The following is a 14,789-nucleotide window of genomic DNA, read 5'->3' on the forward strand; positions in this document are numbered from 1 at the left end:
TTTCAGGTTATTTGAAGGTAAAGCTGAATAAAAATAAGTATTATTTAAATTTGCTTGGAAAGCCAAACATAAAAGCTGAACATAATTTGATTAATAAAATTCAACAGTAGTATTACTTGGTTAATTTTTCATATAATTATGGTTAAGATTTCTTGAAGAATCTTCTTCCAGTCTAAAATTTGATTTGATTGAAAGAACGAGAAGAGATGGAAAAAATGGATGCCTAAAAAACAATAAAATGGTTGACCAAGAAACAACAAAAAACTTAAAATTAGCATACAACAAATGTTACAGAAGAAAATCCATGTAAGCCCCACCAAAAACATGCATTAAAAAGGAATAGAAAGAAACAGAATGAGGCCTAAAAGCATAACTCAGTGTACTCATAAGATGATATCAGTTTGTACCTACACATGCTTTGTAGCTAATGAAATCTACTGTGAAACTGTTCTAAGCAATTGACCCGAAAAAAAATATACTCTCAGCAGCAGCAAGATTATCAATTTGAGCCATCTGGGAAAGGTTTGAGAGCATCCTGCTTTCCATCAACGTAGTACTGAACAATTGCTTTCATTCGGGGAAGTTTATCAGGGTGGTAATTCACGTGAATAATTACAGGCTTCAATTTGCTGAGGTTAGCATCATTCCTCACTGTCTTGAACAGAACCTTGCTGTTCATGAAGAGATACATATCCATAGTTCTTCTGGAAGCATGAAGCCCATCATAACCAGGATGTGATGGGTAAAAGAGTTCCTCATTGAAAACAGCCTGGTCCCAAGCCTTCTCTTTCGAAAGTCGTGTTGCCACACGATCCAAAAGCTCGATTGAAGGGATTGTTGGTCTAATATAGAAGAAACCAGAGTTGTAAACCCATATCCTCATAGTATGAGCAAATCTAGCCCAACCCATTGCAGGTTCATCAAAGACATCGTTATAGCCGTATGCTGTCATGTTACTGTGACCATCGCTCATGGACTCCACGTCTGAATCCCGGTATAGATGATCGAATGGATTCTGCAAATATACAATGTCCACATCTGATAAAAGAACACTGTATCCCAACTGCAAAAATTCTCTTAGAATACGAAATTTAAGACCAGAGACAGCATGGTTACTCCCGATTCTTCCAATCACATCAACACTATCTTCTGGATCTCTTCTATACACTGGCACTTGATTTGATTCACAAAACTTCACAATCTCATCGTCTAAAGCAACAACTAGATAGTTGGTTATGCCAACTCTCTTGATGTTGGTGAACCATACCTCCAGCATCTCCTTTACATTGGCGTTTGCAAGTCCAACTATAAGCTCTCGTTTAACTGCAACTTTCTCTAATATCTTTCCCAATCTCGAGTTCACAGACTCATCAGGAACAACAGTAGGGTTGGTTCTCAGTCCCTTTACTGTACCAAAGGGTCCAGCTTTAACCTGTTTACCTAGCGTAAGGAACTGCTTTTGAGCCTGGTCTTTCCCTTGCTCTGCAAGGCGAAGCCTTTCAGTCAATTCCCTCACCTGTTTTTTTAGCTCAGCATTCTTCTCTGATACCGCTACAAACTCTGATTTCAACAGGTTGACCCGATCTGAGGATTCACATCCAGCTGAATTTTCCTGCCAAACAAAATCCATGATGAAAATTATGCTGTTTCTTCTTTCATATAGCATCAAACACATCCTTTCCAGAGTGTGGGTTGAAGATCAATAGAAATTATACATTTTGTGGAACACACTTCCCGTTTTAAAATTCCTAGTTACAATTTTCTTTTCAATAGATTTTAACCGATGATACAGAGTGTGTTACAGAGTCTTCTACTAGAACTTCTCATATAGAAAGATACTTATGCAAGGTAAAATGAGTTTGTGCATAGCTAAATTTAAATCCTATAAATCACGTGTAAACCAATCAAAGAAATATCAAATTCTGCCTATTCAAATCAAGCCAAAATAGTACGTAGACTTGTGCATTATGCCTAGATTGCCTCTTAACTCGTCTGAAGAAACTCAACAACATCATCAGCTATATCTCCAAGTTTCAATCATCATACAAACAGAATTCCAGTTAAGCTTCTAAACCAGGAGATTGCTTCATCCCGAGGCAGAGAAACCAACCAGACATGATTTTCAGGATATACTAAGGTAGACAAAAAGACCATTCAGAAGCACACATTTAATACTAACATCACCATCATACCAATTTGACAAGCAAAATTGACCACCGTACAAATCCACAAATTTTTAAAAGAGGAAACAAGTGGGTATTGTTTAGCCAGGGCATATAGATCGAAAACTAGCAAGATCAGTAAGATCAAACACAATCCAACAACAACCAAAAAAAACAAAAACAGTGGTCAGAACATTGGGAATTCCCAGTCAACGGCAATCACAGATGTGATGAAGATTACCAAGAGACCCGAAAGCTGAAACAGTAAGAAAGAGCAAAAAGGCAGAGTCTTTGACGAAAATGGAACCTGGGCTATGGATCCTGCGTTAGAGAGGCGGCGATTAGCAGCGACAGAGTCAGAAACGAAGAAGCCATTGGGGTACAAGAAAGCGAAGACGCATCCAATAAGGACGCCAATTGCAACTGCGGTTAGGACCCTGGATTTGCGTAGAGAGTTTGGGTTGTTGTTCCTCATCAAGGGTCCCTCTCTGTCTCTGCGCCCAATCATTGTATCTCCGAAACCCGATGGTTGTTGGGTTTTATAATAACTGTTTGGGGTTAAAGGGAAACAACAATGGAACGATTAAAGTTGGTGTTGTTGTTCTTCTGAGAAAAAGCATTCATTCCCTTTGAACTCTGAGACTGATCGTGATTGAGCAACAAGTTTCTCGGATTCTTCTTACACGCACATACAATATTATTCTTCTAATTTTTCATGTAATTGTTGAGAAGTATCAAATCGCGAGTGCAGAGAAAAATAAAATACAAAGTTGACTTGCCTGGTAATTAAATTAAAATTAAAACAAGTACAAAAAGTAAAACCCTACTTAATTTTAGTTTGAATAAAAAACTACACGAATAATACCTTCACCATGTTTTTATTTTTGTTGGTAAAAATAAGTTTTTTAAAAGATATAATTAAAAAGTAAAAATCATCAGTTAAATTTTTCATAAAATTTAATCGTTAATAAATATAAAGGACCAAAGTAATACTACGAATTTTCTTTCACAAAAAAGCACGAATTACTTTTATTTTTCTTACTGTTAATAAAAAAAAAGTTACTAATCAGAATTAACATTAGAATAGACAGAAGAATAGTGAGGTCAAATGTATTTTTAATATTAATTCAGATGTTCTTTTCAGACAAATTGTTTTCAATTTATCTTTTTACATGATCCACCTTATCCAATTACAATTATAACATCGTTTTTTAAAAATTATGACTCTAAACAAGTTAATTAAACATAAATGTTAAGTCTCTAAAGGAACCAATTATATATTTTGTTCTTATGTGTAAAAGTCGTTTTCAATTTAATCCTTGAACTTTAAAATAAATCAATACAAATCTTACATACTATATAAAAAACAGAGAATTTTGGAAATAATTGTAAGGATTTAAGTTGAATATTGATAATTTTTTCTTGTATAAAAATCAAATGAAAAATAGACACTATATTTCGGAATTAAAATCATGTTCATAATGGCTGCATTAAAGCTCATGAATAAACTAAAAGTACACAAAAAAAAAGGAATAACGCTTTAAATGTTGATTAAGCGCGGAAAGTTGGAAATAAAAAATATCTAATAAAATGACAGAAAACTAGATAACCCGGTCACAACTTAAATTTAGTAACTATAATTTTTATTTTCAACAACTATAACTTTTCATATTCCAATTTATTTCAAAAATACTGTCTTAAACATTAAGAAAATTGTTTCTGAAGTTCTTTTTCTCATTTATAAGTAATTTTATAAAATAAGATAGTATAATTGAATAAAACAAGTTCTTTGGGTCCACTATGCTGTTAAGTTAATATAGTTTCACAAATTATTGATTATATATATATATATATATATAATGTATTATTATATAATCTAGGTTTGGATGACAAAAATATTCTTGTTAACTACAGAGAAAATCTACTACTGATAATTAATATTTATAAATATTTTTATTTGAATTTTAATACTCATTAAATAGATTCGATGTAATATCATATTATTTGTATTTACTTATATTTATTATTTATAAAAAAGTAAAATTTAATTTATATTTTATTAAATTTAATTTAATTAAAATTAAAATTATTTTTTATTTTATTATGTTAAATTTAATTAAAATTAAATTTTAGTTTATACTTATATTATTTTTTATAATTTTATTTAGATTTTATTTTAAAAATTTATAAAATATTTTTTTTAAATATTTATAGGTAAATATTTTTTAAACACATACAACGAAACTATGAATTATTTTGATTGTAGATGGAAAAGTGAGTACAGTGAGTAGGCATTATCGTATCCTATCTAACTTTTTGTCATCTTTAGTCACGGTAAGGGAAAATGATTCTGTATATCTGCGAAAGGGACACAAAGATGTTCAAACCTTCATAACCAATCACACAATAATAATAGATAAATAATGAATACACTCATACATTCATAAAAGCTTTTGTCGAAACTCAAAACATAAAATGCATAAATTATAATTATATGGTTGTTAGATGCTTAAAGGTCAACAAACATAAACGTGGCCCTAGCTGTGTATATTACTCCCAAGACAACAATTGCTGTGAAAATCAGTATTTACATCAAATATGCCTATTTTCTAAGAACAGCTAGTGAAAATCAAGAAAATAAATATGACTAAACAATTTTGCAGAACTAATAATGCAAAATTCTGTAGCCCATGTGCAAATCATAAACCCAACGTATTTTTGTCCAATACAAGGTAAAGAGAAATGCACTAATCTTCTGATTCTGAATCCTGAACCTGTCTCTTTTGGGGTTCAATGTTATTAGACTCCCTCCCAACTGGATGAATGAGATCCCTGATCATCTGAGTTCCTGAAACACAAAATCACCATATCACTACATATATTCTTAGCTGAAAAATGAATAACAAACCTTCTAAGTGATACCGAAATAGCATCTAGTTCCCAAATTCTAATGACAGCATATTATATACCTCCTAAATATAATGTATCCATAACAAAGAATAGCTCACTTGACTTATTTTTCCTTTAGAACAGATTGGAACTGAAATAGAGAGTTTAATGGCGGCAAATATAAAGATACGGAGTTCACATAAGTACCTGTCATTAGAAACTTCACTGCTAGAGTTCTTGCAAGCTGCAATTCAGTTTGGTGATCACGAATAAGTTTACTCTGCAAGATCAAAAGTCACTTATAATATTATTTTTTAAGAATTTGTATTTTTAAGAGTACATAATGGAATTGCTCCCTTTATTGATGAAGCATTTCTCATGAAAAGCCATATCTTTTCATAAGGAGTCACATCACTTTGTAAAGATTCATCTCTTCATGAATGAAGGATTTTTTTCATCTCTTATAAATAGGCAGAGAGAGTATTTCATATTCCATTGAGAATCCTTTTTCAAAAAAGGAGAAAGAAGGTGATATAGTTCTTGTAATTTTCTTTTACAGAATGAGAGTTGTATTTCCAACACACTTGAACAAAGGGGAAGGATTCCAAACGCCGCGAGGAAATTTGGTAGAAGCACCTTTTAACTCTCAAAAACTGGCACCCAAACAGTACCATGCCAAATTCCCATGGACAATACAAATAAATCAAAAAGCATAGTAACTCTATGCCTTAAAATTCAAATGACAACACACAACTGGAAAATCAAACAAGATAAAAAAAAATGCATTTTCAGCAATAATGAAATCTATGAACAACTTCTTACCATTACACCATACACAAATTCAACAATCAAATCCATTCTAGCTTGATGCTTCAACAGGAATGGACGCAAGTGAGTGGAATACAATTGTCTTGCACCCTGTTCAACAAGTTTTATATGGTTTTGTTAACTTGTTTATGTTTGATAGCGAATTAATTTATTAGAAAACAAGTAAGAAAGGAGTAAAAGAACAGAATAAAAGAAACTTCCCTTCAAAATTAAAAATAACAATACAAGAGCAAAGCAACCAAGATAAGGTTATTAACACAGAAAATTGAGAAAGCATAGCAGGAAAAGAATAGGTTGAGCAATTTCGTTAAGCTTACATTGAGAGTGGGAAGTTGTAGCCAAAGAAGAAATGCAAACTTTGCATGGTAATAGAATGGAATCCTAATTAAATATGGCAAACAAACCTAGTTAGATCATAATACCTCAAGTAAAACGTGAAAGCAAACAAACAAATCACAACTGAAATCTTTGTTGTTAATGTTGAAGCCCTTCACAGGGTCATGAATTACAGGCAACTGGGATCACAAGACAAATGAATACAATATAGACATAACTTTGTTACATATGAAAATCGTAAATAGACACTGAGGTAAGTTTCCATGAAAAAAAAAGTTAAAAACCACAAGAGTAAATTGAAAGAACAAAACCTATGGAAAACTTGTTCATACCAGGAAAATATTTTTTCGGTAAACATTTCTGCAGCACTGAAAGATCCATAAGCTGAAAAACACGAGAGAGATCAGTGTTAATACATTCAGACAAGTCCATCAAAGTAAAAATATCTACAATAGCACATCAAAATTAACAAAACCAGATTATATAAAAGAGAAAAATTAATTGCCAGCAGTTACTCTTATCATACTAACCAGAGAATTCTTAAAACGTTTTCATCCAAACTCATTACCAACCATCCAAAAATATCAACGATATATGACTTCATACTACGATACCAAAATTTTCATAAGTTTAGCAAGGTGAAATCAAATTAAATTACACCAGAACAGTCCTCTTAACTCTTAACCTGTGACCTCGATACATGTATTCTGCAGATCTTTAAAGCTGCAATGTCGCATGCATCGCTAATAGTCTAATACCAATCAAATCAACAGAAAATAATATAACAAAAAAAATGAATTGATCGATTTAACAATGTTCAACGAGGAAATGTTGGTTGAAGAATAATCAGAACCTGCCCAATACAATAGCCATCTTTGTTGCTGATATGGATCATTGTCCTCAATAGCTTTAAAAGTGGAATACACGGGAAGCGCAAGCCCTATAGAACAGCTGCAACGAGTAACCCAATATCACTGAAGTTGGTGTTGAGTAAGAAAAATATGATTTTTAGTAAAGTTTAGAAGAATTAAGAAAACATGATCGAAGGGAAACACACATACCATGCTGTGCGGAGAAAGAGGTTGGGAGCAACAGGGGAAATGAACGGTCTCAAGCTAACCTTCATCGATCTCAGAACAGAAACAGAAAAACCTTGAACTGGTGTTATGGCGAAGAAACATAGAATTACGGGTAACAATTCTCTGGTAAAGGTAAAGATAAAGATAAAAATAAAGGCATGACACCAAGAAGGAAACTTTAGGGTAGGATTTCAAGAACAGTAAGGAAAATGTTTTTTTCACACATCATAATCTATGTTTGGTAGTATTTTTATTATTAAAAAAAAGTTAATTTTTGTATTTATAAAAAAAGAAATTAAAGAATCAAATAGTAATTGTAAACTATCTAAAAAAATTGTTAAAAAGTGTAAAAATAATACTATTTATATGTAAATATTCACTACAAGTTATTATTCTCTTCATTGTTTTATAGGGTTTTTGTAATTGATAGTAAAAATGGGGTTAGATAATTTCAACTTTATTTTAAAATTTTCAGTAGTTTTTTATATACTAAATTTTTCAATGCATATTTTTCTCTTTTACATTCTATTTAGTTTAATATCATTGATATTCATTTGATGTGACGAATCAAAGTTGACTTTAGAAATTATTATTAATCGAATCAACCTTGATTTTTTCATTCAATGATTGTGATTAAGTAATAATTATTTTAATAACGTACAGCCAATTACGGTAAATTGCACCACCTCTTCCTTGTTAGCATAATGTTGATTAAGTTATTAATATATTAGAGATATTTGGATAAATATATTTATTAGCTTGTAAGATGTAATTGATGCTTCTTATTATAGAATACTATTATAATTGAAGATTTATTAAAATTAATTCACTTTTCTTGTACGCATCTTGTGCAAGTCTGCTAGAGAAGGGATTAGGCATTTTTATATGTTATTATTGATCAACTATTTTTAAATAAAGATATCACAAGAGTTTAACTAAATTAATAATAATTTTAAACAATGACTTTCACGTGTAATAATGAAATTCAAAGGGATTTTATGTGATTTATGTTGCAAGTGATACAAATAATATATTTTAGAAAATTTCACGTAATAAAGTAAGTGAGAGTAGCTATATATAATGGATTTAATGTAGATATGATTGTTAAACGATAACCAACTAATTTTAAGAAATCTTGTGAGAACCCATTTTAAAATTCACTAAAAAACCCATTCGAGTGGACGCTAGATGTAAGCGATCGGAGCGTCTGAAGTTCAGAAAGTGGAAGACAGGTGTGTGATGCAGATTGGACGAACGGTTTTGACGGTAGGTGTAAAACTGAAACTTTCAAATTTTCGTGCCACTTCTCTGCATGCACCATCCATCTTCAACCTTCTGAAATCTCCTCCTTCTCTCTAGATTTCTTCATCTTCTCTCTAAGAAATATTAACCATTCCTTTCTCTGATCATCACTCAGGCACCATTTCCACTCTTCCGGTCTCAAGGGCTTTCGATTGAACCGATCAGTTTGTGAAGCTGAGCTGGTAAGTTCTTCTCTTCACTCAGTCGTGCATTTTCCTGGACATGCAAATCAAGTTCTGGTTTCATGTGTTGATCACTCTTCTAAAATGAGTGGTTCTGATAGTGTTTTGGTTTTCACTTGATTTAGTTTTGGAAATTGTTGAGCGTTGAGGGTAGAAGGACTTATAGAGGTGAATCAATAACCTTATCTGGAAGCGTTCGGTCACGTTAGAGGTAAGGGAAGCTTATATAATTTAATTTTATGTTCGTTTTGAATGGATGTATGTTTGTTGATTTGCTGAATGAATATGAAATATGATTGTTGCTATGTTTTGACTGTATGAAGTATGAAAATTTACTATGATATGGATGTATGAAATTATGAAGATAGATGTTGAGAAATGAATTGATATAAAGAATTCTAAGTATGTAATTCCATATGAAAATTGATGTTCGTCACTGAAGGTCTTTGACTGTTCAGTTTTCTTGTGAACTCGGTTGGAACTGGATTCTTTCATTTGGATGGAATTCCAGTTGAGGACCGAGCGTCTTCGTTTAGTAATATTTGTATATAAGCGTTCAACCAAGGATATTCGTTCCTTGGTATTCTGTTATAAACTTAAGTATATCTATATGTATTTGTATATATATTATTCGTTTTGAACACTACTTAAACGGTATCTTATAATTATCAAGTTTTTATTCTATAATACTGAGTAGTGTTCGGTCTTATACCAAGCACTCGTACTAAGTAAGTGTTAGGTCTTACACCAAGCGCTCGTTCTCCTTTTCGTAATCTATCTTGATAATAAGAGTGTTCGTCCAAACTCAATAGTGTTCGCTCTCTACCGTGCTCGGTCTTCGACTGACATTCGGTTTTCTTGATGTTAAACTCATAAATAAGCTAAGTATTTATAGTGTTCGATTTCTTCATATGATTCCTTCAAGTACTATCATTTGATGTCTTACAGTGTCTGTCTCCATTGGTTTCGGCCTAGAGTCTTAGTACTCGGCCTAGGCTTTACGGTGTTCGGTCTAAACGCTCACGAGTCAGTTCATTAAATTGGCTCATTTTGTAAATAACATTCGCTTCTATTAGTCTTTGTGAAATATTATTGTAATCGGTCTCTTCCCAACCCCGATAGTAACTCTCTCGGTTTTGATCTGTTTTGGAACTGGAAACCTCTCGGTTTCACTCCAAGTGTTCGGTATCGTTCGGGGTTGAAGATTTACGTTCGGTATTTGGTATCCTAAAGGATCTTTGTTCAAATTGATTCAGTTGAGGTTTAATAATGAAAGATGATGGAATATGATATGGATGAAAATATTTGATTATGAAAGAGTATTCCGGGGAGGAATATCTCATGAATGGATATTGGAATTGGTAAAATATGAATGTGGGCACGCTAAGCTGGCGGTTCATCCTGATATTCCGTGATTACTCATTCTCACGTAGAGAAGGGTAAGTCATGTGTGGGAATGGCAGGAGGTCCTAGTCCTTATTGTTAATTTGGACAGATAGGACTAACCTAGGGTGGCAGCTGTTGAGGGTATCCCAGTTACTACATCACCCGGGTGCACGAACGTCTTAACTACGCAGAATTCATACAATCCGGACAGTCAGAGTCTAGTATTAGGCTTTGCATGTAAAAGTGAATGAACTATCTCGTTTATTTGAATTGTGTGAAATCTATGTTGATACTTGAATTGAATTACATAAGCTTACCCTATTTCCTGTCTTGTCCGTTTTGTACGTTCGATGGTTGTCCTTCTGTTGCAACGATCATCCGTGTGGATGTGAGCAGAAGGAGAAGCGTTACTGGAAGAGGCGCTGGAAGAAGAAAATTTGGTAGAGGTAGATGTTAAGGTCGAACAGTAGAACCGTTCAACCATCTGTTGTTTTATTATCTTAAAAGACCGTTCGATATAAGTATTTTGTAAACCGTTCAGTCTAGGATTGTATATTTGTACAGTTTTAATTTCCCCGTTATCTTGTAAGGCTGTTCGACCATAATCGTACGTTATATCTTTTGTAAGAATTGATCTGTAGTATTATGAATGTAATATTCCTATTAGATGACTTTACACTATATTTATAGATGTTACAATTATGCATAGAAACATCTATTAGTATAAATTAGTCACTGTTTCTATGCAAAAATTGACCAAAATATATCTCATATGCGAACCCTAGCAAATTAGAAAATAAGTTTATCTTAAACGAAATACATAATTTTTTTTCACTTTATATAAATATTATTCTGTCGCATTACTTTCACTTTTTAATTTTCTTACGACTTATTTTAATATAATTATTTTTATAAAATTCACACTTTAATATTTTTAATTTTAATTTTTCAAAAATTTAAAAATAGTTTTTTTATTATAATTTAAAATTTGCTGCGGATATTTTTCATAAGAAAATTTGCAAGAAATTTTCTGCGAATTTTTAAATTTCACAATAGCTAATTATCCACGAAATTCTTACCTAACAATCAAAATTTGTAAAATAAATAGTAAAAAACACTTTTCCTACAAGTTTTTGTAAGAAATTTGCAAGAAAATTTCTATAAAATATAAAAAGTATAGTAGTAAAAATTTAAAATTTTCATAGTTTAAGTTCTTGTCATCCAACATGAGTGTTTCAAATATTTCTCTTCCATCACGAGGGAAAGCATAAACATTTGCTAGGTTTCAAGTTTGTAAAAAATTAAGTTTGTTAACTGTATTTATTTCAGCAGCTTCTTCCTTAGATGTTGTATATACAGCTATGTTATGTTTTCAAATGAATGAGAACTCTTTCTTCTCTTAGGTCTCTATAAAAAAAACTTGCCAATATTTAATGTTTAAAGATTAATTTAAGTTAACAATTTTTTTATATATAAAAAAGTTAACAAGAAAATAATTGAATAAACTAGAGAGATTATTTTGATGGTAATCGCAATTAAACATAAAAAATAGCATATAAAAGGTTTACAATGATAAATTAGGAAGATGACCCGAAGGCTCCTTATAGCCAAGGTCAAAATTCAATTAAATTCATTAGAATGACATACAGTCAAAAACACAATACTAAATTTAAATATTATTTTAAATTTAAACTTTAAACATAGAGTTGAATTAAATACTTCAACAAAAAAAATATTTTTGGTTGTAATTACATAAGTACGATTTTCTTTCTGGAAGATACACGTTATCTAAAAAATAAAACAATTTTTAAATTAATCTTCCATCAATAGAGAAAAATTTCTTCTACACGACATGAACAAATATTTTTGAAAAAAATGAAAGAATTAAAAACAGTGTCTTCGACATTTTTCTACGATTTTGAAAGGTTTGTTTGGTTCTTGGTTAGTGGGCGATTTATCAAATATCACTCAGAAAGATTATGACAAGAGGGAGATGCAAAATCAAATGATATCCACAAATTTAAAATTGCTAACAGTGGAAAGTTACAACCTTCTTCGTGCACATCATGATTAAGTTAATATAATGATAAATCTTAATGAATGGTCCAATAATAAATAATATAGTTTATAATAACTTCAGTTAAATCTAATTTAATTTAATGTTCGATTACATATATTTAAGACCACTCATTCCTTCTTTTCTGCCACATTTTTTCTGAGAGGGAAAAGCAAACATGAACATAGGTTTGGGTGTTGCTCCCTCCACCCCCACACATATCTTCCTCCACCTCCCCTTTACTATTTTGCCCCTTCCTCCACCTTTCCTTTACTATTTTACCCCTCAGTAAAATTTTATTTTTAAAATTGTTGTTTTTTAATTTTATTCATTTATAACATATTTCACTGATAACCTACGTAGTTTCTTGTATGAGTAAAATATTTTTCTACAAAGCTTGGTGATCAGTGAAAAGAATTATCAAACAATCTTCTTCTTGTTCTCGGTGCAGTACGTGGTGCAGTGCGTTTATGGTGTAGTGTCCTTGTCGTGGTTCCTCTCCAGGTACGTAGTCATAATCCTTCCAATAATCCTAAACCCTAAATCCTTCCCATACTTCCAATAATCCTTTTAATATCCAAGCCTATAATCCTTGCATGAGCCGCAAAACGTAGTAAAATAAAAACGAAACGTAAAAGGAACACTGCCTATGGACAGATGACATCCTTCAACGGATGTCAACATCCGTTTAAGGCAAAACGGATGTCGACATCCGTTTAAGGCAAAACGGATGTCGACATCCGTTTTGCCTTGTCATCCGTCCAGAGGCAGTGTTCCTTTTACGTTTCGTTTTTATTTTATTTGTTTATTTTATTTACAGTAATTTATATTTAAATTTATAATTTTAAATGTTATATATGGTTAGTTTTTAAACGTAATAATTTTGTTAAAATATGAATTTGTTAAAATATGAATTTGTTATAGGTGGAGAAGAAGCTTAACGGAAGAGAGAAAGGTAAACGAAAATGGAAGAGAGGAAGAGGTGCAGAGGGAAGTAAATCAGAAGTTTTAAATAAATTAAAATATTAAAATAATAAAAATAAAAAATTTTAACTTTTGAGGATATAATTGTCATTTTAGAAGGATATAATTGGCATTTTAGAAAATTGGGGAGGTGGAGGAAGAGACGTGTGGGGGTGGAGGGAGTAACACCCCATAGGTTTTACCGTGCGAAAGAAAAGGCCAAGAAAAAGCCACACCACAAGATCAATAGAAGTTGGACTCAAATTGATTACTCACATCACTGTTACGTGGATTGGATTATTGGGCCTTTGGTCCCCCAAACAAATAGAGATCCAAGTGTTTGCTTTCTGTCTTTCTTCTTCTGCCCAATAAGGATAATAGCAATATACTACTAAAACTATTTTTTAAAAAAATTGTTTTTATTTCTCAATAATGTATTTTATCTAAACACTATTTTTATAATTACCCATATTTTTTGAAGAGTTTATTTCTTTAAAATATAGTATTTTATTAGTATATTAGGACATCTCACGTCAATTAAAAATAAAACGAGTCGATTAAAGATAAAACGAATGAATATAAATGAGTATAAATCTTATTTTATCAACTAGTTTTGTGAGATTTTATTAGATTTAAAGTTTATTTTTTAATTTAGGTTGTGTAAGCTTGACTTAAATTTATATATTTTTCTTGAGTGAGGTGAAAACTATAGATTAGAGTTTATCCTAACGAAATTTGTTATTTGTTTGTATCATTTGTTATGAATCATTCGTTAATGTTTAGTTTTACGTTTAATATAAAAATGAGTTTGAAGGTAAATCCTTATTGGTTTTACAAATGTTAAGTTAGATTTAAATATACTTTTTAACAAACCAAAATTAAATTTCTCATTATATATTTAAAAGAAAAATTATTTGGTAATGATGCTATTGTTGTTGAGAATAGTAAACAGAAAAAAGGTACTTCTGTATGAGTATGTCCCTACCAAAGTTTTGGAGCTTAGTTTGGGTTTCCAATGGCGATAACACGTATATGGTTGATGGTGATATATTAATAGATCCAATTCAGAAAAAGAGTTAACCATCACATGCGCATGCCTTAGCATGAGTTCTTAAGGTATTGAAGATCGACAAGTGTGTTATGAAACAACCATTCAGATTTTTGAGGAAGTTCTTCGTTTTGTTCTTCTTATTTATAAACACTTTCTTGACTCTCACCATCTTCCAATTTTGTGGCGCCACTCGTTGGAATCTTCAATTTTGCCACATATTTCAAAGCATTCATTATTGACTATAGAATTTGAAAGATTAAGATCGATGATTAAAATGCATAAACCAAATTCAACTTTTCTAAAACTAAATTAAATTCTAAAAGTGTTTTATCCTGCCGATTTGGAATAATTAATCTAATCACACCCAAACGAATGACATTAACTACTTTAAACTTCTTTCAAGCGGAATTATTCAAATTATTATTACTTAACGTTTTATCTTATAACATATTTTTAATATATATGTGTTACTACCGATTGGGATAAACCGACCGGACATGCTTAAGTCCAATCCGTCCGATCGGGCCTCTCCAGCCGTTGGCTGGAGACAGCGTT

General features: G+C 31.5%; 2 protein-coding genes across 2 annotated transcripts; both read right to left on the minus strand.

The window, feature by feature from the left end:
* Positions 1-242: 242 nt before the first annotated feature.
* LOC124846170 (arabinosyltransferase RRA3-like) lies at positions 243-2,882 on the minus strand. The gene is made up of 2 exons (XM_047323379.2): positions 2,470-2,882; positions 243-1,612 (listed from the first exon to the last, which is right to left on the minus strand). The coding sequence occupies exons 1-2, from the start codon at positions 2,668-2,670 to the stop codon at positions 500-502; spliced, it is 1,314 nt and encodes a 437-aa protein (XP_047179335.2). The 5' UTR covers positions 2,671-2,882; the 3' UTR covers positions 243-499.
* A 1,812-nt stretch (positions 2,883-4,694) lies between these two features.
* On the minus strand, positions 4,695-7,494 carry LOC124821826 (HVA22-like protein k). The gene is made up of 7 exons (XM_088110136.1): positions 7,277-7,494; positions 7,069-7,166; positions 6,548-6,599; positions 6,197-6,260; positions 5,874-5,969; positions 5,259-5,331; positions 4,695-5,010 (listed from the first exon to the last, which is right to left on the minus strand). Exons 1-7 carry the CDS (start codon positions 7,339-7,341, stop codon positions 4,910-4,912), a joined length of 549 nt encoding a protein of 182 aa, XP_087966262.1. The 5' UTR covers positions 7,342-7,494; the 3' UTR covers positions 4,695-4,909.
* Positions 7,495-14,789: the final 7,295 nt, after the last annotated feature.

Source organism: Vigna umbellata, chromosome 3 (genome assembly GCF_029865625.1).
Source record: "Vigna umbellata cultivar VRB3 chromosome 3, Vumbellata_1.0, whole genome shotgun sequence".
Taxonomy (NCBI): Eukaryota; Viridiplantae; Streptophyta; class Magnoliopsida; order Fabales; family Fabaceae; genus Vigna; species Vigna umbellata.